This window comes from Scheffersomyces spartinae, assembly GCF_019049425.1.
Source record: "Scheffersomyces spartinae strain ARV_011 chromosome Unknown scaffold_3, whole genome shotgun sequence".
In the NCBI taxonomy this organism is placed as follows: Eukaryota; Fungi; Ascomycota; class Pichiomycetes; order Serinales; family Debaryomycetaceae; genus Lizanozyma; species Lizanozyma spartinae.
In genome coordinates, this window is record NW_025065050.1 from 346,923 (window position 1) to 371,138 (window position 24,216).

At 36.8% G+C, this 24,216-nt stretch overlaps 11 protein-coding genes and 2 non-coding genes across 13 annotated transcripts; 6 read left to right on the plus strand and 7 right to left on the minus strand.

The window, feature by feature from the left end:
• Positions 1 to 101: 101 nt before the first annotated feature.
• KQ657_003304 (uncharacterized protein) lies at positions 102 to 653 on the minus strand (the record flags this gene model as incomplete). Its single annotated transcript, XM_043194034.1, has 1 exon — positions 102 to 653. One exon carries the CDS (start codon positions 651 to 653, stop codon positions 102 to 104), a length of 552 nt encoding a protein of 183 aa, XP_043051086.1.
• A 384-nt stretch (positions 654 to 1,037) lies between these two features.
• CHL1 (uncharacterized protein) lies at positions 1,038 to 3,393 on the plus strand (the record flags this gene model as incomplete). The annotated part of the gene is made up of 2 exons (XM_043194035.1): positions 1,038 to 3,296; positions 3,361 to 3,393. 2 exons carry the CDS (start codon positions 1,038 to 1,040, stop codon positions 3,391 to 3,393), a joined length of 2,292 nt encoding a protein of 763 aa, XP_043051087.1.
• An 87-nt stretch (positions 3,394 to 3,480) lies between these two features.
• Positions 3,481 to 4,194, minus strand: KQ657_003306 (uncharacterized protein; the record flags this gene model as incomplete). The annotated part of the gene is made up of 1 exon (XM_043194036.1): positions 3,481 to 4,194. The coding sequence occupies one exon, from the start codon at positions 4,192 to 4,194 to the stop codon at positions 3,481 to 3,483; it is 714 nt and encodes a 237-aa protein (XP_043051088.1).
• A 120-nt stretch (positions 4,195 to 4,314) lies between these two features.
• Positions 4,315 to 7,332, minus strand: KQ657_003307 (linker nucleoporin; the record flags this gene model as incomplete). The annotated part of the gene is made up of 1 exon (XM_043194037.1): positions 4,315 to 7,332. One exon carries the CDS (start codon positions 7,330 to 7,332, stop codon positions 4,315 to 4,317), a length of 3,018 nt encoding a protein of 1,005 aa, XP_043051089.1.
• A 586-nt stretch (positions 7,333 to 7,918) lies between these two features.
• Positions 7,919 to 9,511, minus strand: KQ657_003308 (Hnm1p; the record flags this gene model as incomplete). The annotated part of the gene is made up of 1 exon (XM_043194038.1): positions 7,919 to 9,511. One exon carries the CDS (start codon positions 9,509 to 9,511, stop codon positions 7,919 to 7,921), a length of 1,593 nt encoding a protein of 530 aa, XP_043051090.1.
• A 1,370-nt stretch (positions 9,512 to 10,881) lies between these two features.
• RPN7 (proteasome regulatory particle lid subunit) lies at positions 10,882 to 12,090 on the plus strand (the record flags this gene model as incomplete). The annotated part of the gene is made up of 1 exon (XM_043194039.1): positions 10,882 to 12,090. The coding sequence occupies one exon, from the start codon at positions 10,882 to 10,884 to the stop codon at positions 12,088 to 12,090; it is 1,209 nt and encodes a 402-aa protein (XP_043051091.1).
• A 114-nt stretch (positions 12,091 to 12,204) lies between these two features.
• KQ657_003310 lies at positions 12,205 to 12,287 on the minus strand. The gene has a single exon. It is a non-coding gene; the product is annotated as a tRNA-Leu (tRNA).
• Positions 12,288 to 13,678: 1,391 nt separating this feature from the next.
• Positions 13,679 to 13,750, plus strand: KQ657_003311. Its single transcript has one exon. It is a non-coding gene; the product is annotated as a tRNA-Pro (tRNA).
• A 2,450-nt stretch (positions 13,751 to 16,200) lies between these two features.
• Positions 16,201 to 17,532, plus strand: KQ657_003312 (uncharacterized protein; the record flags this gene model as incomplete). The annotated part of the gene is made up of 1 exon (XM_043194040.1): positions 16,201 to 17,532. The coding sequence occupies one exon, from the start codon at positions 16,201 to 16,203 to the stop codon at positions 17,530 to 17,532; it is 1,332 nt and encodes a 443-aa protein (XP_043051092.1).
• A 121-nt stretch (positions 17,533 to 17,653) lies between these two features.
• On the minus strand, positions 17,654 to 18,193 carry LSM1 (uncharacterized protein; the record flags this gene model as incomplete). Its single annotated transcript, XM_043194041.1, has 1 exon — positions 17,654 to 18,193. One exon carries the CDS (start codon positions 18,191 to 18,193, stop codon positions 17,654 to 17,656), a length of 540 nt encoding a protein of 179 aa, XP_043051093.1.
• Positions 18,194 to 18,762: 569 nt separating this feature from the next.
• TRMT61A (tRNA 1-methyladenosine methyltransferase subunit) lies at positions 18,763 to 19,920 on the plus strand (the record flags this gene model as incomplete). Its single annotated transcript, XM_043194042.1, has 1 exon — positions 18,763 to 19,920. The coding sequence occupies one exon, from the start codon at positions 18,763 to 18,765 to the stop codon at positions 19,918 to 19,920; it is 1,158 nt and encodes a 385-aa protein (XP_043051094.1).
• Positions 19,921 to 20,146: 226 nt separating this feature from the next.
• On the plus strand, positions 20,147 to 21,435 carry ARP2 (actin-related protein 2; the record flags this gene model as incomplete). The annotated part of the gene is made up of 2 exons (XM_043194043.1): positions 20,147 to 20,165; positions 20,276 to 21,435. The coding sequence occupies 2 exons, from the start codon at positions 20,147 to 20,149 to the stop codon at positions 21,433 to 21,435; spliced, it is 1,179 nt and encodes a 392-aa protein (XP_043051095.1).
• Positions 21,436 to 21,536: 101 nt separating this feature from the next.
• Positions 21,537 to 24,146, minus strand: MPS1 (serine/threonine/tyrosine protein kinase; the record flags this gene model as incomplete). The annotated part of the gene is made up of 1 exon (XM_043194044.1): positions 21,537 to 24,146. The coding sequence occupies one exon, from the start codon at positions 24,144 to 24,146 to the stop codon at positions 21,537 to 21,539; it is 2,610 nt and encodes an 869-aa protein (XP_043051096.1).
• Positions 24,147 to 24,216: the final 70 nt, after the last annotated feature.

Below are 24,216 nucleotides of genomic sequence, written 5' to 3' on the forward strand. Positions count from 1 at the left end.
ATATCTTGTAACCTAATGCATTCATTGTCATATACCATAATAATAGTAATAATAAAATAATAATAATAGTAATAATAATAATAGTAACTTTAATATAAAGTCTATGTTATTAGACTTTGATTATTTTTCATCCATAGTTCTCTCTTCTCTTTAAAGGAATTCATAACATACATCATTCCCTCTCTGGAATTCTTTATGTTTTGAGTAAACTTATTGTGACTCCACTGTTCGACTTTCTGCTTTAACCCAATTAAATTAGACAGAAAGATAACTTTGGAGTTAACAGTTGTTTGACCACTATTCCCATCAACTACTCGATATTTGACGTATTCTTCAACTTTAATAAACTTTCGATGATCCATATTGGCTGTATAACTCCACATGGTTTGAGTTTCAGGGTTAATAACCGATTTTTCAATGACCCATGAACTTAAACTGTTCCCCAATATAGGCTTTATGAATTTAGGTAGCCTGCCAGTCTTCTTCATCATACGAGTGGTCCAAAGACACCCGTCACTGTCAACATGGCAATCAAGCATATCCATACATTGAACATTATTAGTATAAGGATTAGGGTACCGGTTATAATAGGCTGTGGTGGCTGTAGCAAAGTCATGATCAAACGTATGAACACTTTCAAAATGTAAAACCATGACGAAACTAATGCAGTGTTAATATATACTATTGATTATCACTTAATAATTGTTATTCAATGTTTATATTGCAGATGGTTGCCTTCATCCTGTTATATTTCACTTCATTTTAACCCGGTAATTGGAGGGATTGAAGTCGTGTGCCTACCGTCGAGCCACCTACCTAATTAGGAATGAATGCCGCCGATGAGGTTACCCGGACATGTGTCAAATCAAAACCGTATTACCCGCAACTCTAGGCCGTAGTATAAGCACCGTTACTTTCAAATGGTATGTATCACATACTGCTGTTAACACTAACAATAATCCACGTAAAATGCAATGCTGACGCGTCGTTCTCCTTATAGTCACCCCTATAAGCCGTACGCTATTCAAGTCCAGTTAATGGATGCAATATACGATACACTCCACAACAACTACAAGGTGGGGATCTTTGAGAGTCCTACAGGAACAGGCAAGACTCTCTCTATAATATGTTCTACTATGACGTGGCTTCGAGAGAATAAAAAGTTGGCAGGAACCAGTCCAGACCAAAACGGTGAAGACAATCAAGATGGTGTTGCTGAACATAGTATGACTGATAGTGACTCTGATTCTGATGATGAACCTGAATGGGTGAAACAGGCGTACCAAAAGATCAAAAGCCGTGCTAATAACGAGGTTTTAGAATATGAAAGGTATTTGGACAAGTTGGAGAAGTCTGATTATGGTAAAACAAGTGTTCATGAGTTACTTAGTCACAAAAGGAAGAAGATCAAAGTGTCTCCTAGTAGTAGTACTGGCCGTAATGCTACTGCTAGTATTAGTAGTGACGATTTCCTACCTGAAGATTATTCTAGTGACTCAGAAACTGTTACGTCCTCTAACGAAGCATTGTCTAAAGAAATATCTGACTTATTACATAAAGTTGAAGGACATAACTCCACGAACTTGGAGATCTCAGTACCTCGTACCACTCCCAAGATCTTATTCACATCCAGAACTCATTCTCAATTGAACCAATTCACTCACCAACTATCACTCACCAGCTTTGAACCTTCATTCGACGGACCAAAGGAACGCACAAAGTATATCCCATTAGGGTCCAGAAAGCAATTGTGTGTGAACAAAACAGTACTACGATTGAGCAATGATACTATGATAAATGAAAGTTGTCGAGAGTTACAGCTCAAAGATGAACCTAGTCGATGTCAATATTTATCTTCTAAAGATATCCCTGAGACTATGGCCAAGTTTAAGCACTTGAGTTTGGTTAAGATCCATGATATTGAAGAAGTAAATGAAATGGGTTCAACAATGAAGGTATGTCCTTATTATTCCCTAAGATCTGCTGTTGAACCTGCTGAGATCATTTCCTTGCCATATCAACTATTGTTTCAAGCTAATAGGAATGACATTAATAATATTGATGATGCCATTATAGTTGTGGATGAAGCACACAACTTATTGGACGTGATAAACTCAATGAATTCCACGCATGTGACCTTGAATGAGCTCAAATTGGTCTTGGGGTCATTGAAAGCTTATATCACCAAATTCTCCAAGAGATTAAACAGTGGGAATCGAGTGAACTTGATGAAATTATTGAAAATGATTCAATTATTATCCAAATTTATGGAATTAAATTCCAACAATGTTAAAGAAGGCGATGAAATAAATGTCCATACGATTTTTAAAGATTCCACTGGTGATTTACTAAACATTTTTAAACTAGAAACATTCCTTCAAAAATCAAAAATCGCCTTTAAAATTGAAAGTTATATTCAATTCACATCATCATCAGATTCATCATATAAAAAGAGTCTTTCAAATCCTTTACTTTTTAAACTTACGAAGTTCTTGAAATGCTTAACTAACCCTTCAAAGGAAGGTAAACTTTTTTGGACGATGACTCGGTCCAACGGATCTTCAATGATTGGAATCAACTACATGCTTCTAGATCCATCCCAAGTATTCAAAGACATTGTGGATCGATGTAAATGCATTCTTCTATGTGGGGGAACCATGGAACCCATGAATGACTATAAGGAATATCTTTTCCCCTATGTTCCAGCCAAAGAAATCAAAACTTTCACCTGTGATCACGTTATACCAGACGACAATTTACAAGTGTACCCTGTGGCACAATATAAAGACACCAGGTTTGAGTTTCTGTTTGAAAAACGTAATAACCGATTGATGTTGAACAAATTAGGAGAGTTTCTAGTGGAAATATGTGATAATATCCCCCATGGAGTGGTTGTATTTGTCACCAGTTATAAATATTTGGTTACCCTTTTAGAAGTCTGGAAACACAGTGGTTTACTATCAAGATTCAACAAAAAAGTGTTCCAGGAATCGTCATCATCAACTATCCCAACTTCTATTCTTGAAGAGTATACCCAATCCATTAACGACCCCACAAATAAATATGGGGCCATTCTCTTCTCTGTGGTGGGGGGAAAGCTCTCTGAAGGGATCAACTTCTCTGACCAACTTGCTCGAGCAGTTGTAATGATTGGGTTGCCGTATCCCAATGCATTTCTGGGAGAGTTAATTGCCAGAAGAAAGTTCATAGAGACCAAGACTATGGACCAAGGTGGGACCCTCAAGGAAGCTCATCAGAAACTGCAAGATTTCTATGACAATATTTGTATGAGAGCGGTGAACCAATCCATTGGAAGAAGTATACGACATATTGGAGATTATTCTTTGATTTATCTCATAGATCATCGATACCAACAGTGCAGAATCCAACTGAAACTTAGTGGGTGGGTCAGGAACCGTATAATGACGGTCAACGACGATAACGACATTATCACCAGAACAAAAGACTTCTTTTCATCAGTTAAAATACAACGTCGCTTCTAAGAACCCATTTCTCACCGGATTTAACCATTTCGGCTTCATGTTGTAAGCAATCATCACCATGTTTATGCAAAAGTGCCATTCCCTTTTTAGGATGGATGTTCAAGCCTTGCTTGCTGTTATGACGGGGATAGAAGATCGTTCCTCCACCTTCAAACTCATCGTCTCCAGTTAAATATATAAGAAGAGTCCATTTGGTCTTCCCTTTGGGCTTATCTACAGTCACTGCCTCGTCATAATGTTTCCCAAAGTGGTGGCCCTTTCTATATCTATAGACCCGTAATTGGGGGTTGAGTCCTATGGCATCTTGGAAAGTATGGGAAATGTCGTTGTCGTCGTCTTCATATTCATATTCATTACCTTGACTCAAGATACTGTTTAAGTACAACCAGAGACTTTGACTGGCACCGTACGAATTGGGAAGTGACACTCGGTCATTCACTCGAACGGCATACCCTTTGCTTTTGACCAACGGTGTGGTCTCTAGCTTTAAACCGGTCTCAAATGTCTTGATAAGCAAATCACAGACTGTTACTGGAATGAAATGGTCCACCACAATGATTTGATCTTCCACAACTGTGGTCGGCGTAGGCTTGAAGAACAGTTTCTTTAACTGCTCATTAAGATCTAGAAACTCGGCTGGGAATTTATAAGCGACATTGCCGTCGTCCTTTTGTATCTTCTGTTTACCCATGGTGAAGAGGAGTGATGAAGGTTACAAACAGTTTCAGTGCGACATTACGTGATGATGTACATATTCGTCTGCGAAAGGATGTTTACGACATTATCATGCGACATTTATGTACCTTATACGCTATAACAGAGACTCCAAGTTTATCAATAGACTGTATGTCTCTCTTGGCATCTTATACTGAACCATTCCAGCATATACCATGCAATTCCTTGCAATGGTTTTGAAGGTATTAACCTCTTCCCTTTCCTTACTTAATGGTTGGTACGCTTGTTGTAAGACATTATAATTCAATTGAGAGATCAGGGTTAACACCATAATGAGAAGGGAAGGAATCACCTTGATCAAATTAGAATCAAGCTTATTGATTTCAATCAAATCAGTCAACTCTCTAATGTCGTTAAAAGTGGCTTGTGGATTTAAGGGCAATAGCCCTAACTTGCCAATTTCCTCAATGACCTTTCTCCAATCTTTCAAAATGAAGGTCTGTCTAATTTCCACAATGGGTAACAAGATTTGATTAGTTTGCTTGACTTCAGACGTGACCTTCTCAAGAATATGACTGCTATTCATAAACACCTTTATTATATGTTGTGATAATAAAACAATGTTATTCTGAATAGTATCTTGGTTATTGTTATCTGATTCATTGTCATTACCAGAAGAATAGTTTCCTTGTTTGACCAATGGCTTGTTCAAGTCTGTGGTGGATATCAATTCACTCAATAATTTGTTGATTAATCCAACAACAGTATTATATTCTTCACATGATTGATACAAGATCAACGCATCAAAGATTCTGCCCTCTTCTTCACATCTAATAGCACATATTTCAGTAATCTTGAGGTTGAAATCATGCAAATTTTCTAATTTGATAAGCAGACGTTGCTGCTCCAATAATCCAGGAATCTTTTCTCCATTGAACTCATTTAACTCACCTAAAAGCATGGAAAACTCTCTAGTGACTAAAATCAATTGTCTCAAGAACTCATAACACTTGTTAAGTTCTTGTTCATTGGTGGTGGTCATGGCAATTAATAGTAAATATTCGGCAGCAACTTTGGGATCACTGATCTTGAATGATCTGGTATATAACTCTAATAACTTGGCAAAATCAATGTAATATGAAGGTTGAGCTTGACGGAATAATGATACCAAGATCTCATTCTTATTGTTGGATGGAGCAACCTTCAACAAACCATAATATTTAAGGGCAATTGCCAAATGCGTTGCAGAATAGTCATTAATATTCTCATAGGTATAATTGACAGCAACTTCGAATAACCCACTCAAGATTAAGGTCTTCAAATATAATGGATTATTTGAAGAAGTATTGAACACTTTGGGTCCAAGGGAAAGTACCTTTTGTTGAAAATCAACCAAATAATAATTATCAAATATTAACCCAGATTCTCTAACATTATCCTCATTTATAATGGATAAGTGGAACCAAACCCAATCTTCTATACTTAAGTTGATAGCTTGTGGTAAATATTTCTTGGATAAATCACACTTACCAATAATTTTGTATAAGGAATATTTGTAAGGGTCAAATCTTTCATCATTTTCATTCAACATTGAGAATTGTGTATTGAAATCTTGATGCAACCTTTCAGTCAAATTTAATGGCAAGTTAGCAGTCAGTTGTCCATTTTCAACATCAACAAACTTCATCAAATAAGTTGGGAAATTGGTATCAAGCATGTTGAATAATTGACGATTAGTATCAACAAAATGTAATGCGTCTTGATAAAGACCACATCTGAATAAATAGAAAACTATAGCCCAGACGGGGATCCCATTTGCTGTTAAAGTTTTTCTTGATATTTGGGGATTATTTTTAAGCACAATCTTATGAATGAAAAATGAAACCTTATTTACATTGGTGGCAGGTGAAAAGTTGTCTGGTTTGGAATCATCTCTGAGATATACTTCATCAACATAATTGAAAAACTGTTGTTCCAAGAATTTCTTACCATGTTTAACAATAGTGGAGTTAAGTTTAGGGTCATCATGAAACTTATTCTCAATGCTGATTTTAGAAAACTTTTCATTTGATAATTCAATTAAATATTTCCAAACATCTATCATTTGTTTGGATTTGAGATCGCTAGCCAATTTATTGATCTCTTCAAAGCTAAGACATAAAGGGAAAAATTCATTTTTCAATCTTGCTTCATTCATTTGGTATACAATTCTGGCATGGCTTTCAAATTTCTCTCGACTAATGTTTTTAACAGCAGACTTATAGTTTTGATCCAAAAGAGTAACTGTACCGTCAATACTTGGTTTATTCCAAGTAACAGAGTTATTTTCAGTGGTAGAAGTACCATATTTTGAACTAGATGGAAATGAGATGGCACTTGAAGGAGCAGATGCTGAAGTGGGAGCTGCTGGAGAATTACTCTTCAAGCCAATTGACAGCCTTAACTTATCCTTTCTAACCTTCCAATCGATGGAGATATTGGAATTAATAAATGCATCAAAATCATTGTTAGCTGTCTGTAGGGATTGTTCAATTGAATTTAAGATATTTTCATCTTTTCTTGAACCTAAATATGATTCCAAAGATCCACCAGTTGCAATGGTAGTAGAAGCCTCACCTGCCGACTTTTCCAACACCAAAGATCCGGCGTCAGTAGTATATTTTTGAGGTAACTCGGCCAATTCAGACTCAATGTCTTCCGTACTTATACCATTAGAGGCAAGGAAATAATGAGCACGTGTAAAGTCTTTGATTGGAGCATTCTTGTTTTGAATAAGAGTATTCAGTATTCTTTGTAATTCACTCAATGGTAAATTAAGAACTCCTAATTTTGTGTCTTGTGATTTGGGTAAGTTGGTGGCTGATTGGATCAAGTCCTTCAAGAGTCTGGATGTCTTTGTGCCGGGAGCATTGTCGTCAAGCGAAGACTTGGAAAATGACAGGGCCGTCCCCGAGTTTGTCGTTGGAATTAATGACGATGGTCTGGCATTACTAGAATTATTGACTGCTCCTAAAGAAGCAGCTATGCCTGGTCCATGGACAGTTGTGTTTGATTGTTGTTGAGTTGGACTCAGGGAAAATAACAGATTACTGGCGGATGTTTGCCCTCCTGCAGCACCAACAGTAGAAGAAGGTGTAGAAAGCTTCCCAAACATTGATTGGTTGATGAGTAGATGTTAGTCAATGTTCATTGTTTACTGTTGAGATTTAGCCTAACAAATTTTTTTTAGGTGGGTGATTTCATCTAGAGGTTACCCGGCACTTTCAAATGAAAGGAAAAAAACTATATAAGGAGATGGGACTGCTCGAAAATTTTCTTTATTGATTTAACCTTTCTTTCTTTACCTTTGTCTAAAGATATCCATCACACAGACAGTGCAAGACTATTTAGCATGGGGAATTCATTCTCGAACATAGGAATGTGATCTACGGTATATTTTCTTCCTTCAATGGGAGGTCAGTTTTTGACTTTTCGAAGTGTATGAGGTTATGTTGTGGTGACTATTTCTCGATGTGAATTGTAGCCATGTGTGTTGTTTTACTTGCGATAGCTGATGGAGAGAGTAATGTTTTGGATCCTTTAAGAACCTGTCTGGATCGTAGAATTGAAAGAGAGGTGTCAGTGGGTCCATACAAATTGTTTCATTTTTATCATTATTTTGTAAAATTATCATTAAAACATAACCATACCATATAAAAGAAAGAAAGCATTTTTTTAATTACCAGAATCTAAAATAACATCTAAAGTTCATGCAAGCAAACATCAGGGAATTCAGTCTCCTTATTGTTGTTCAACCCACCAGCGAAGTTCTCTCTACAATTCCAACCTTTAACTGGGAAGTACCAATAGGCCAAAGCCCAGACACAGTATATAACAAGCACAACACTGAAGTAGTTCATGGAGTTACCGGTGACAGGCATAAAACTTGGGAAGGAGAAGAAGATCAATGCAAAGAATGCCCAAAAGATGGTGATGATATTTGCGACTAACCCCCAATTACCTAACCAAAATGGACCATGACGAATATTATTTCTACCTCTGTAGAGCAAACAGAAGGTTGGAACCAAATAACTCAATAAAAGGAAAGTAATGCACCCAACAACCATGGAGTTGAAAGCAGCGGAGGACGCCAAGTACAAGCAACCCAATACTGCAACCCAGAAACTGGAAAACAAATGGGCGTTCAATGGGATACCTAATTTGGGATCAACAATCTTCAAATGCTTGGACAAGGGTAACCCATTGTCTCTAGCAAAAGACCAACATAATCTTGTTTGCCAAGTGTGACAAGAGATAGTACATCCACAGGCTGTCAAGAACAACAAGCTTCCTAAACAAGTAGCTCCAACTCTACTACCTAAAGCTTGATAGTAGATATCGAAAATTGGCATACCAGTGGTAGAGTTGAAGATACCCTCCAAGTTTCTAACACAGAAGAACATGGCTATTGAATAAGTGAAAGAAGTTACAAACCCAATACCCACAGTTCCCAAGATAGCCTTGGGAATATCGGTTTCTGGTTTCATTGTTTCTTCAGCCAAATGGGTAGCAGAATCTAAACAAGAGAATGACCAATTGGGGTTCACTAAACCAACAACAAATGCAATGAAAACAGAGTCCCAACCAGTGTTGTTATCGAAGTTAACAAAGACAAACTTTGGAGAGTTGTAGTTACCTCTGGAACAAACTAAAACTGTGATCATGATAACACAGTATGAGAATAATGAAGTGTATAATGCACCATCAGCCACAAAGGGTAACCATTTCCCATAGCAATTGAATAAAGCCAAAAAGGCATTGACTAATTGGTAAATAACAAACAATTGCCATCTTTTAAGTTCATACCCCGGGTGATTCATGATCCAGAACCCCATAATTTCTTGTGCCAAAGCTAAAGCCATAGAAGCACTAGTGAAAATAGCTCCGGCCCAAGCCAAAGAGCCACAAATATAGGCCATAAAAGAAGAGTATTTCTTTGGAGCCAAAACTCTAGACCAAACGTATTGACCACCAGCAGAAGGAATGGCTGAAGACAATTCAGACAAGGTGATCCCAATGTTGAAAGAAATAAATGCAATGATAAGAATACCATACACAATAAGCATGGGACCACCCGATTGAATACCAGTGATCAAAGATGCAGAAATACCTAACCAAGAATTAGTTAATCCAAAACCAATACCAAGAACAGACCAAGTTGAGAATGATCTTTTTAATACACCAACTTGTTCAGTTTGTTTCCCACAATCTTCATCAACAATGTTGACATCCATGTGCTTTTTCAATGACTCCGAGTCATTGTATGAGTTGTTGAAAGTTGTTTCTTTCTCCATGATGATACGAGAAAAAATTATTTTAATATATATGCAATAGAATCAATTACAATAATATATATGCAATAGAATTAAAGAATAAATAATACTGCTTAACGGAGGTACAGCTCGTAAAAAAATAATGTGTCAATTTAACGTATTATGAATGCGGCTGACAACTTTTATAGCAAAGGTTGTGTTCACTTGACCGTTGCGTCAGGATTTATTTACCAAATCAAGACAGTAATTTGCATGGGATTCTCATTCAATTTATAGTGAATGAATCATCATCGCCCAATCACGTGACCTTGCAAGTTTGCGCAAGCTAATTTCACATGCAAGTGGCCCAGGTCGTGTGATTATTGAAGATAGTGGCCTAAACCGGAAATTGTTGGACACGCAATCTGATTGTTGGCTGCGAAAAACACATATCATTGGTCCAAAGTTCGACAGACTAGGCTAGTAGTCTTGTGGACTAATTTTATCATTTAAAAAATACAATAGAACATAAATTAAACGCACCGCTTTTACTGACTCTGCGTTTGATTGATCATACATAGAACGGCGTTAAAGGTATGCTACGTTTCTTTTTTCAATTTTTCTGACTTGATGATCTAGCATGTAACTGATGTATTGAATCAAAAGTGAACTAAATGTATACTGAAGATACTTCTACGTGTAGGCATATGTATGCATGTGCATGTACGTTCAGAATACTTATGTACTGTAGCTTTTATGAATGGCTCTGTACTATATAAAGAAGTCTCATTTTTTTCCTTAACTCACTTGGGAACACTTTTAGTGGGAAAAATACTATGTGGTGGGTTCTCTTGCCTTAAACCCCTCTATGCACAAATACTTGTTAGTGAGAGGCAGGACTGTATTTGAATTTGAGAAATCACGAGATCACAAACCAGGTTGGACGCACTTTACGTCTACTTAAGGTCAAGTAGAAATGTGTGATAACGAATAGTTTCGATTAAAGATTTAAACTATACGAATGTCCCAGTTTTTCCGAGTTAATATATGCTGCTGATAGCAAGATAAGTGATGACCATAAACATAGAAATCCGGTGACCTTCATACTTTTCTCTGAGCGTCGAAGAAGCATATAACAAAGAACTATTTCTAACAAACAGAGCTTGCTATCATTTATGTATACGTAGAAGTGTTGTGTAGTACATTTTTGTATACATTTGGATGCCTTCGATGATAATGCATGCACTGACTTTTAATGTCGTGTATATATTGGTAAGCACACTACTTGTGTTTGGCAAATTCGATTCACGACAAAGTTCCAATGGATATCAAAAGATTGAGGTAACAAACTACGCAAATCGAATACAACAACCAACCCTTCCATCAGCCAATCATCATTGATCATCATCAGTATGGAGAACTTTTCCTCGGACGTACCCAAAATCCCCGACTACAAATTGTCAGAGAAGCAATTTTTGCTTTCCATTCCCGAAGTGGACGATCGCCACCGACAAGAAACCGTTGAGTTTCTTGTTGAAGAAATCAAGAAGGAAAAGTTGGGTCCTTATTATAAGTACTTGCATCAGGAGTACCCTTCATTGGTTACTTGGGATGAAGAATTGTATAAGAATATAGCCGCTGAGAATGAAGATACCATCAATGGATTGGAAAGTAAGATTAAATCTGCACAAGATGATGAAACTGAGTTGGATTTATATACTCAAACCATGAAATTGGCTGAGTATTATACCAGAATAATTGATCGTTCCAATGCAACCGAAACATTAAAGAAGGCATTAGAATTGACTTCAAACACCGGGTATAAGATTGATATCTTATTAACGTTAACCAGAATAGAGTTCTTTTTCAATGATTACAAGTTAGTCAAGCATTATTTGGATCAATCCAAAACATTGATTGATAAAGGTGGTGATTGGGAACGTAGGAATCGTTATAAGGCTTATAATGGGATTTATCTTTTGGCTACAAGAGATTTTGTTAATCTGTCAAGCTTATTGATTGACTCTTTAGCAACTTTCACTTCCACTGAGTTATGTAATTATGCTCAAATTGCTCAATATGCTATTATTTCCGGTGTTATGTCTTTGGATAGAGCAAATTTGAATACTAAAATCATCAATTCTCCTGAAGTGTTATCGATTAGCTCGACTGATGACTCTGAATTCTTAGAACCAGCTATCAATTTGACTAATTCCTTGTACACTTGTCAATATAATTATTTCTTCAAATACTTGTTGGAAACTCATGATACCTTGATCTTGAACAACAAGTATTTAAGACAACATGCTAATTATTTCCTTAAGGAAATGAGATGCAAAGCTTATTCCCAATTATTGGAAAGTTATAAATCATTGTCTTTAAAATCAATGGCTCATTCTTTCGATATTTCAGAAGATTTCTTGGACGAAGATTTGTGCAAATTTATTCCAAACAATAAATTGAATTGTACTATCGATAAAGTCAATGGAATCATTGAAACAAATAGACCTGATAACAAAAACAGTCAATACCATTCATTAATAAAGCAAGGTGATGGGTTGTTAACTAAATTACAGAAATATTGTGCTGCTGTTAAGTTAAGTGGTGCTGAAAGGGTATAGTTCTGTATATTGTTGTGCTAGATCTAATAATAAACTTCAAATCGGTAATGAACATAGTAGTAGAAGGGGATATGCTTATAGTTGAATTGCTTATAGATAAGACCAAAAAAATAATGAAGGGTGCGAGGTTCGAACTCGCGCGGACACCGTCCAACAGAACTTAAGTCTGCCGCCTTAGACCACTCGGCCAACCCTCCTAATGAATACCTAAATAAGATTCGTGTGAAGTTAATAACTTACAGCCACTGCGGCCCTTCTCCATTGCAGTTCCTAGTATCTACGTTGAATGTTTTAAAGGATCCATTTATTATAGAGAGAAATAAAAACAAAATATATAACTAGTTAAGGCTTTAATGTGACTTCTTGCAAGTAAGTCAGCCTGACGAAAGAAAAAAATAACGAAACAGAGCCAGGAATGGCAGCTATAATCGGGAGATGTCAAATCTCGATTGTCTGTCTGTATACTACTTAAGCAATAGTACAGAAAGTGTAGATAACACCACCTCCAAACTTGAAGATGCTGTCCTTGTTTTCATCCTTTTGCTTCTTGGAAGCAGTGGAGACGTTAACGTTTGATTGAGCAGCCATTATTAATTGTCGTAGTATTAGAAGTTGATTGTGATGATAAAGGGAAGAATTGTACCTGAGTATGAGAGTGAAATCCTTTGTATTTATAGTTCATCTTTCATCAATTATACATAGGTATGATTCACTTGGTGTGAGTGTGTGAATTACTATTGGGTGTCTTGTGACATTCAAATTGCCTAATTGGTGTAAGTCAATTAAATTATCACTTACCAAGATTAAGATTTTGTACAAAATCAAGTGAAACTTAAGTATTAACACATTTGATTATTACAGTTGCTACTTGTTACTAATTGTATTTCCGATAAAGACATCCAATCGTTTATCCAATAGATTGTATGTTTGTGAATAGAATACTTAATATGCCTAATTAATTAAGGTAAAAAAATGCTGTACAGTATTGGATAATAAAAGTATGTAGGAAGATAATAAGATGATCACGTAATGGTACGCGCAAGAGTATTAGTCAATTTGTTAATTTGATTTCGTTTTAAGTAAATAAGTATCTTTTTTCTTTATAAAAAGACTTACATGATCTTTATTTTTTGACTAAGAACAGATATAGAAGTTATTCGGTAGCAAAAATAATATCAACTAATATTAAGATAAACACGTAGATCTAATTAGAAACACTTGTTTCCTTATCAACATGAGACAAGCTAAAAGTTTAAAGTTGTGTCCACTTGATCTCATTGAGACTGCCTAAAGTAGTAATCAAATATGGTTTGACATCCACCGAATAGGTACACCAAAAAATATCTTATGTCTACGTTTGATCCAACATACAAATAGGAGTACTGTTTCAAGAATATTTCATACCCTTTTTGGTTCAGTATCTTCTAATCAATATTAGCACTATGGACCTAAAACCGTCTACAATAAAGTTTGTTATCTTCTAAAAGATAGCTTTTGTTGGTGGGAAGCCCCGTGTTAAGGGAAATTTGGAATAAACCAGAACTAGGCCACCTTATCTAAAGAGTTTATGAATTCACAAACAACTTTGGGGCACGTGGTCTAGTGGTATGATTCACCCTTAGGGTGGGTGCGGTCCCCGGTTCGATTCCGGGCTTGCCCCTTTAGTTTTTTTTTTGACTCAAATTACCTAATGGTAATGAGGTTGGATGGGTATGTTATTAGGTATGAAACAATAACTACAATCAGAAGGTTTAAGAATTCAGATGCTGGTCGATTGTCCATGGGTGTACCGAATATTTCCTCAAAACTACCGATAAGTTTGCTCCCCACCCTGATCTTCGGTTGGTCTCTCCACAATGTATCCGAAAAAACTTATCTAAAATGTTACGTAATCAGTAGTGAAGTTTGGAGTTTGGCAAGAACATTGACCTGAGGTCTTGGATAAATGTCGTATTTGTGGGGTGATGATGGTCCGATATTTTGTTTAAGATACATAATCATTATGGATAGATACTTATGAATAGATATGGGCCCAACACTTATCCATTATCAAGTGGATTGCGTACTTAGTTTCTGCACATCATCATCAGTCTTTCCGTGACCACAACATGATTATGACCTTCAGTACGAACTTGGCTAATGTCCTTGTTGTCCTTCTCGAGCAATTGGCTGACCTTTTTTTGTGCAATTTAATCGCTAGCACCAGTGGCAAAAGCAGTTGAGAAAGTCATTTTAATAATTTTAAATTAAGTTGAGTTGTGCTTTTGTTGAGTTGAATTCAGTTGAATTGATAATAAAGTAGAATAAAATAGTATGGTATTGTTTGAAAACCTATTGCCAATTGAATGAGGTACCGTTTGTCTTATATACCTTTTGGATCATAATGATGATAACTATACTCCCTAATAAGTGGTAACGAAAGTTTCTGATTTATACATGTTCCTGAATTGTGTAACAATACTATAACAGTAGGTATTGGATTTTCGCAGCCAAACGGCTGTCGGGAAAAATTCTCCGTGTAACAATCCGATTGTCATCTTTGTGACAACACTCCAACCTTAAATCGACCGGACTTACTCATGTGTTCTCCTATAATACACCAATCAATCAAGTAGAATGTTTTCAAAGCCATACCACGAAATGTGGGCATCGATAAAGAACCCTTGTCGTAGAATCAAATGGAAATACGCGTTGTTTCTCTGCCGTTAGTGACGGAGTTTAGGTAACGTAGTGGCGAAAGATTAATGGTCAATTCTTTACATGAATTTCCGCTTCGGAATATGCTGAACAATCTCATACCGAATAACTCTAGTGATAAACACTGAAGGGTTTAGTTGATTACTAGTTGCTGTAGTCAAGGAGCCAGTCAATTCCGTGACTTATCGAATGTAACCTCATCCATCGTAAAACTTTGAAAAAAATCTGGATGATTTTGACAGCCGGTCGTGGTTGAACAAGATATAGTAGAGTATTTATACCTGCTACTATATTTTCCGTTTTACCTTCCCAGTATGTCGATAACAAAATTCATATGTAGGTAGTTTAGGGGCTGCTGTAAATGGTCTAGTAAACCATGATACCGGCTCCGCAACATAAAGTAATAAATGCAATGATCATCTCTGTCAACCCAGCTGGTTCTTTAGATTTATTCACGAACAAGAGTTTTATGTATCTTCAATTTAGCTGAACCAACATAAGAAGAACACTAGCCGATAAAGAACCACGTAATCAATGCCCTTGTTGATTCTGGAGGATATGATTTATTTTAGGAAAGAAAGAAGCCAGGTAACCCATCATTGCCTCTTTTGGTAAAACAGAAGTAGCAATCGTAGTACCAAAACCTAAACCTTCAAGCATTAGATGGAGTCCATGATCGTTTTAAGTGAGGGTTCATTTAAACAGAGCCTTGAATTTAAAGCTGGACTTTAAGTCAGTGGAAATTTGAGAGGATAAATTGATGTATGAAAGCGGTTACAATCTACATTTTAGTGTAGTATAGGGGATTTAGTAGATATATTTAGCTGCGAAACTGGAACAAACAAACGAGCTTCCAGTAGGTTTCCAAGCAATGCCTATACATCGTTTAAAATAAGCTGGTGTTAACATTTATGTACAAAGGTGTTATAATCTGTACCAATGTTATGCAATCTTTAGAGTTAAGATGTACGTGGCTGAAGAGGGTGATATGAATTACTGGAGTCGCGGATTAATAGCAACTGGCAACTTCTAGACGCATATGAAATCATCATCCTAAATATTAGTGTATAAAATATCGCCTTACATTATACTGTCAAAGATATTAGACCTTATGGAATGCCCTCAAAAGAACTAGAGAATCAAGGCTATTAGAAAGTCAACAAAAGTGCCTCCACATTATACCCAAAAGCTTAAGTAAATTATTACGTAATCAGTGGTGGTGCGTGTTTGGGGTTCGGCAAAAACTTTGACCCGTGGTTTAGGATAAATGTCTTAACTGTGGGGTAATGAGCCGAAAGGTGCATAAGATCACAAATTTAAGGGAGTAGATATTCGTATATATATGCCAGACATTTATCGACTAAGTATAACATAAATCTTTAGTGTCTATACTTTATCATCATCACCATCATCATGTCAATTGAAAAAGATATTCCTGCGATTTTCTTGAGTCAACTTTCCCCAAGAGCCATTGAGACTATTGGGAAGGTTCAGCAATTTGTTGATACCAATTGCGTGCCAGCAGATCCAATTTTTCATTCTCAACTTAGTACTAATCCTGAGTTAAGATGGAAGCTGACACCTGAAATTATGGACAAGTTGAAGCTCAAGGCTCAAGAAGAGGGCTTGTGGAACTTATTTTTGAATAAGAGATACGCCGAGGGCCCAGGGTACACTAATTTAGAATATGGGCTTATGGCCTTTTATATGGGTAGGTGTTTCACTGCACCTGAAGCAACGAATTGTAATGCTCCTGATACCGGGAACATGGAACTTTTGGCAAGATTTGGTACCCCATATCAAAAGAAACAATGGTTGCAACCACTTTTGGATGGGAAGATCCGGTCAGCTTTCCTTATGACCGAAAAGGGTGTAAGTTCATCCAATGCTTTAAACATTTCAACTACAGCTATCAGAAATAGTAAGGGGAATTTTGTATTGAATGGCGTCAAATGGTTTGCTCTGGGAGCTGGTGATCCTCGATGCTCTGTTTGGTTAGTTATGTGCAAGACATCGGAAGATGCAGCTGTTAGATACAGAAATCATTCTGTATTGGTATTGGATGCTAAAAAGGCTATAGCCTCAGGTAAGGCTAAAGTCATTCGTCCATTAACTGTCTATGGATATGATGATGCTCCTCATGGTCATTGTGAGATTGAGTTCAATGATTACGTAATCGATGATGAGGAAATGGAACATTGCATACTTGCAGCCGAGTCTCGAGGGTTCGAGTTGATCCAATCTCGGTTAGGCCCGGGTAGAATCCATCATTGTATGAGATTAATTGGAGCTGCTGAATATGCTATGCTTAAAGTTGTTCAAAGAGCAAACACGAGAGAAATCTTTGGTAAATTACTTAAAGATAGAGAAAACTTCATGATGGAATTTGCTCAACATAAAATTAATATTGAAAGATGTAAATTACTTGTTCTTAATGCTGCTCACAAGATTGATATTAGTTCAACTAAGGACTCGCAAAGAGAAATCTCAATTGCAAAGATTGAAACTCCAAGAACAGTGTTGAATGTCATTGATTGGTGTCTTCAAATGTATGGGGCTGAAGGTGTTTCCCAAGACACTCCCTTATCGTACATGTGGGCTGCTAATAGAACCTTGAGAATTGCTGATGGTCCAGATGAAGCCCATTTGTTCCAATTGGCAAGAAGAGAAGCAAAGCAGTTCGCGGAAGTTGATGAATATTTCCAAAGATATGACCAAAATTACCAAAGATTATTAAAATTGTGATGATAATACTAAAATATGATATTTGTTTGTTTCAGTAGTATGTGTGGTCAGCAGTAGCAGAAGTAGTAGTATAATGATATGATATAATGCAAGAATTGAACCAATGAAATGACAGTATTGTCTAGTACAAATCAGTACTGGAAAAGTCACTAATTAGACCCTTGGCAAGCATCTGTTTTGACTTAGCTGTTTCATCTTTAATTCTTTGTTTTCTTTGTTGTTGGATCTGATTCGATGCGTCCTCAAAACTGATTTGTTGCATATCCTGTAAATGTTCGTCTTCGGTATCAATGTCCAACTCTCCAATCATAACCACATTCTCTCCTCTTATTAAAAATACTCCTCTATATGTTTCTCCAAACTTCTTGGTGGACCCTTCATCCTTTAAATAGATTCGTTCAATTGTATCCTGCAATACCAAATTGGCAAATTGATCAAATGTTCTTAATATACCGTACAAGTATCTCCCGTCTCTCAAACTAACAAAGATCTTTCTATCAACTGATCCAACTATAGCTGCCGCTGTTGTGAAGGCATATGATTCAAGATATAAATCCTCTACGTTTTGGTTCCCTGAAGATTGATTCTGGTTCTGACTTTGGCCCCGCTGCTGTTGTTGTTGTTGTTGTGCACTACCTTGGTTAACAGGAGACTGCGACATCTTCAATGTGTCTTTGCTGGTGATCCTGGCTTGTTGACTGGAACTGAGCTCAATTTGACTTTGGTGATATCCGAAAAATTTTCGAATGTTTTTGGTATGTGCACGTCCATTTGATTTAAGAGCATTTAAGATTCACTTCTGGAGTTACATGATGTTTAATTGTGGGTAATTAAAGGGTATTATTCATTAAGTGATTACTTGATTAAGTATAAAATATCATCAATTACTTTTTTTATTTTTATTATAACATAATCTGTTAATTTGAACCTTTGATAGTATATGTTTGTACCCTTTTTGCACCCAGTTAGTTATGCACTAAATACTCTTGATTTGAAGAGCTATACTCTCTCCTTATGTATGTACTTTGATAGTATAAAGGTTTGATACTAAGTGGTTTATGATTGTTACAACTGTCTGGTACATGTTTTCAACAGGGCTATATTTCGTAGTCATCACCTTCATTGAGCTATTGAGTCACGTGCCAGAATACCGAAACTGAAGTTTAAAGATGAGCAAAGAGATGAGATGATATACTTACAATCATAACATTAGAACATCCCACATTAACAATGCTGTTCTATAGGTATAAGGATGTCATTGAAGAGGGCGACATCGTTATGGTGTACATTGGTCGACAGCAAATGAAACTTGTGAACGTGACTCTTGGTGAAGTAATTAACACCAGATATGGACATTTTGAACACGATAAAATGGTGGGAAAGAAATATGGTGATCAAATGGTAGGTGCAAAAGGGTATGGGTTTATATATTTGTTACATCCTACGCCTGAGTTATGGACTGTTTCTTTACCTCATCGTACACAAATTGTTTATACACCTGATTCATCCTATGTGATTCAACGATTAAATATAGGGCCCGGATCTCGAGTCATAGAAGCAGGTACTGGATCTGCTTCTTTTACCCACTCATTTGCTAGAACATTGGGGGATCAAGGCAAGCTTTTCACATATGAATTCCATGAAGTAAGATGCAATGAAGCAAGGAAGGAATTGGAAAGACATGGTTTATTAGCAGTAAATACTACCATAACTCATAGAGATGTTTGTCAAGATGGCTTTGAAATTCAAGGTGAAGATATACGAGGGGATGCTGTTTTCCTTGATTTGCCAGCTCCTTGGACAGCCATACCTCATTTAAAGCATGTTATTTCCAAGGAAATGGCCACGGGGATCTGTTGTTTCTCTCCTTGTATCGAACAAGTTGATAAGACTGTAGCCGCGCTTCAAGAAGAAGGCTGGACAGATATTGAAATGGTTGAAGTCATGGGTAGACGGTGGGAAGCTAGAAAGGATATGGTAAGAGACATATCTGATGTGGTCAAAAGATTAAAGGATATACAAGCACGCAAGACTCAAGGGATAGAAGGTAGAAGGGTGGTTAAATTACAATCTGAAACAGCTACACCTGAGCCCAATGTCTCATATGATTCAGGTAATAAAAGACCTGCTAGCACTGAAGAAGATCAACAAAAGCAATCTGAATCTGAATCAAAGGAAGTGTCACCTTCACAACAGCCACCATCAAAGTTCCAAAACCTCGGAAAGGGTTTTAATCCGTTTGGAAAGGGTATTAGAGTAAGAGAAGGCGATGAATCGTATGCTTGGACCCAAGTCACAAAGATTGAATCTGATGTTAAGAGTCACACGTCATATTTGACATTTGCTCGTAATATTCCTACTAAGAAACAACCAGAAGAGAATGTATAGAGCTAACTATATAGCACTGTGGTACTGTTACTGTAAGTGTTTGAGGTGCTTGGTTTCGGCTTCATATAGGTAGGTAAATATCAAGTCGTGTACAACACAATTACAGCCTGGATTCAAAACGATCGTTGATTACAAGAACAAAACTTAAGAGCCGGCCCTAAATTCAAGAGGTTCCTTATCACAGCCGGAATAACTAAACAGAAAAGATTCAAAGCATACATTTACGATGGCAGATACTCCAATTGGTATGCATGAGAAGGTTTATTTATCCGAGATTATACTGCTTCCATACGGGCGTATTATCCGTGATATGATATTCAATTACAAGTAAAATACTAACTAACTAACATTGTAGTGCTTGATCAAGGAACAGGGTTCGTCAAGATAGGAAGAGCCGGAACCAATTTTCCCGACTACTCGTTCCCTTCAATTGTCGGAAGACCAATATTAAGAGCAGAAGAAAGAAGTGTATTTGTGCCAGACGATGTTGAGATTAAAGATATAATGTGTGGGGACGAAGCCAGCAAGGTAAGGTCGTTATTACAGATTAGCTATCCTATGGAGAATGGGATTATCAAGAACTGGGAAGATATGGAACACTTATGGGACTATGCCTTCTATGAGAAGATGAAATTGCAAACCCAAGGGAAGAAGATATTGTTAACTGAACCTCCAAGAAACCCATTAAAGAATAGAGAGACCATGTGTGATGTGATGTTTGAAAAATATCAATTTGGAGGTGTTTATGTTGCTATCCAAGCAGTTTTGGCTTTGTATGCTCAAGGTTTAAGTTCTGGAGTAGTTGTTGATTCAGGTGATGGTGTCACTCATGTTGTTCCAGTTTATGAATCGGTTGTTTTAAACCATTTAACAAGAAGATTGGACGTTGCAGGAAGAGATGTCACCAGGAATTTGATAAACTTATTATTCCGTAGAGGATACGCATTCAATAGAACTGCTGATTTCGAAACCGTTCGTCAAATCAAAGAAAAGTTGTGTTATGTTTCATATGATTTGGATTTCGATTCCAAATTGGCAAATGAAACAACTTCCTTGGTACAATCCTATGAACTTCCTGATGGAAGGGTAATCAAGGTTGGTTCAGAAAGATTCTTGGCTCCAGAATGTTTATTCCAACCTCATTTGGTAGATTGTGAACAAGAAGGTATGGGTGAATTGCTATTCAATACTATTCAATCGACTGACGTTGATATTAGATCTACTTTATTCAAAGCAATTGTTTTATCTGGTGGTTCTTCAATGTATCCAGGTTTGCCCTCTAGATTGGAAAAGGAATTGAAACAATTGTGGTTGACTAAAGTCTTGCATGGTGATCCTACAAGACTAGATAAATTCAAGGTTAGAATCGAAGATCCTCCAAGAAGAAAACATATGGTTTTCATAGGTGGTGCTGTGTTGGCTAACATTATGGCTGACAAAGACCATATGTGGATTTCCAAACAAGAATGGGAAGAACAAGGTCCACGGATTTTAGAAAAGTTGGGTCCTCGTTGAATGTGAAGGCTATGTCTGTTGTAGCCATGTTAGTAGTTTGCAAATCATTTTGATAAGAATAGTCAATACGACAAAAAGTATATCTAGATCTGCTTCACCTCCTAATAATTTAATTCCTCTATCTGCTTTAAAACCGTCTCCACAACTTGATCATAAACATCAGCACTTATCACTCCCCCGTTCACTCGAGAACTATGACCAAAATTAATTGACAGATGTACCAAGTCTCTAACAAAACTCTCGGTAACCACTTTGGGATGTAGAAAATCACTCTTCAAACATTGCTCTACTGTCCAACGTTCCAGTGGATCCCTTGCCAAACATTTTCTCATAAGTCTGATTGCTGTTTGAGGAACTTTGGCATCTCCTATGCCTTTGGAATGAAATTGAATCTTCACTTGAGGATTCATAATTGCCATAATACGTTGGTTTCCAGTGTAAGCCCCATACGGAGGTTTACCGTATATCATCTGATAAATAATACACCCACATGACCAAACATCAGATGGGCGGCCAACACGCCATGTGTTTTTGCTAACCTGTTTACTGGTGAGGTTAGTTTCAACAAGAGCTTCCGGTGCCATGTAATTGGGGGTTCCAATTTGAGACTCACGATATATGTTTGATGTATGATCTGGAACAGCATTAGCAATACCAAAGTCAATAATCTTGAGCATACCCTTGACAAATAAAAAGTTTGCAGGTTTCAAATCACTATGGACAATCCCATTGTCATGGACAGCAAGTACACACTTGAATATTTCAATCGCATGATACTTTACAAACTCCAAATCCAACTTCTTTAACCTATTCTGGAAAACTGTAGCTAAATCTAAATCACCACATTCCATTACCAAGTAGATTAACCCATCTCTCACATCATAATCAATAAGTTTTACAACTCTTTCAGATTCCTTCAATTTCTTCAAAAGGTCTATTTCTCCTTTAAATCCTCTGACACTGCCTTCATCAAATTGATCAAAAGTGACTTTCTTGATGGCATAATGTCTGTTATTAGGTGCTAGGACTTTATAAACTTTTGAAGTTCCCCCTCTACCAATTAATTGGAGCTTTTCATAAATTACACCATTAATAGTTAATGCCTTCTTCTTGGAATTTGAATTTTCATTTGTAGCTTGCTGCGCTGGTGGGTTCGGTGATGAAGGTGCTCTTATGTCATTATTGGCATCAGTAGTTTGGATAGGCTCAAACTGGGTCAGATTTAAAGACTTAACTGTTCCCTGTAATATTTTGCCCATATTATTATTATTGTGAGACACGGGCTTGGCCATTGTCAAAGGTACAGCATTAGGCATTGGATATTGCTGTGAAGAATGAGAGTTAAAGTTTGCAGAAAATTGCAATTGAGCTTTCGGTGGAGCATTCATTGATGCAGAAATAGGAATCTTAGATTTGGGCCTTTTGAAAACGTCATTCACCTGGTTTAACAGAGTTCCTGGTATAATACTTAAGGGTACCCTCTCGTTTGGATCTGCTGCTTTCTCACCACTACTTCCTCTTGAACTGCCATTCTTATTTTCTTGGTCAATTTGCATATCAACATGATTTTCCTTTTTAAATAATTCTTTGAGCTCGTCCATCCGTTTCCGTTCTTCTATGCGCTTTCTTAATTCGTTATGTTTCTCTTCAGAAATGGAGATTAAAGAGTTAGATCTATTCTTTTCAACAGACATCCAGAACAACGAAGATTTCTCTGAGTCATTATCTTGCAACTTAGAATTCAAATGCGTTTGAGAGTCAAGATTAACAGAGTCACGTTTATGAGATGCTTCTATACTGTGTAGATGTGGGTCTGTATTAGAATTGTTCTGCTGTAACGACGAATGAGAATTCATAAACTCTTCCTTGTTGGCATGATTTGTAGACAGATACAGAGGATATGCTGAGTGATATTGTTGATATGGATCGTCTATTGAACCATCTTTCAATTGGGCCTTATGCTCTAATTGTTGCTGTTGTTGTAAAACCAGCTCGATGCGTGAAAGTCTTTGGGGAGACCCCAAACTGTTGCGGATGATCCTTCTTCTGGCTCTCTTTATTGAGAGTGAATATGAATTACCTGAATCACCAGTTGATTGGGATTTTGAAGAAAGTTTAATTTCATTTTCAGATGTATTCGAAGAAATGGAATTGTCTCGACTTGTATTAATTATGCTTTGGTTTTTATTCGATCCAAGAAGTCCTGAATACGAATTAGAATGCAATATGTGTCCACCATCAGTAGCTGTTGTTTCTAAATCTATGTTCTTATTATTGTTGTTGTCGGATCGAATGGAGTTGGACAGAAAGTTGGATGAATAGTTGTCTGGATTTGCTCGAAACTCTAATTCTGATTCATGCAGAATACGACCCAGTGGTGGAGGGTGTTCTTGCAGTAGTAGTTGTGACTCCAATTTGTTACGTATTTGTTGCTCGAATGCCAGTTGATTATTAGAAGGGAAATCGAGATTATATATGCCTGTTATGCCGTTATTATTATTATTATTATCATTATTGTTGTTGTTGTTGTTGTTGTTGTTGTTGTTGTTGTTGTTGTTGTAATAGTAGTCGTTGTGTGATCCATTTGATTCTTCATGTTTATCAGCAAACAGAAGTCGGACGGTCGATAGCACAGGAGGAGGCATGGTTCTGTCCTCATCTTGGAACTCAGCAAATCGTCTCTTATGATCGTGAGGTAGTTTTTCGTTCATGCTATAAGTTATTGCTGTGGATCATGGAAAGGGATGGAGTTTGGAATCTAAAGAACTGAAATGCAATGCA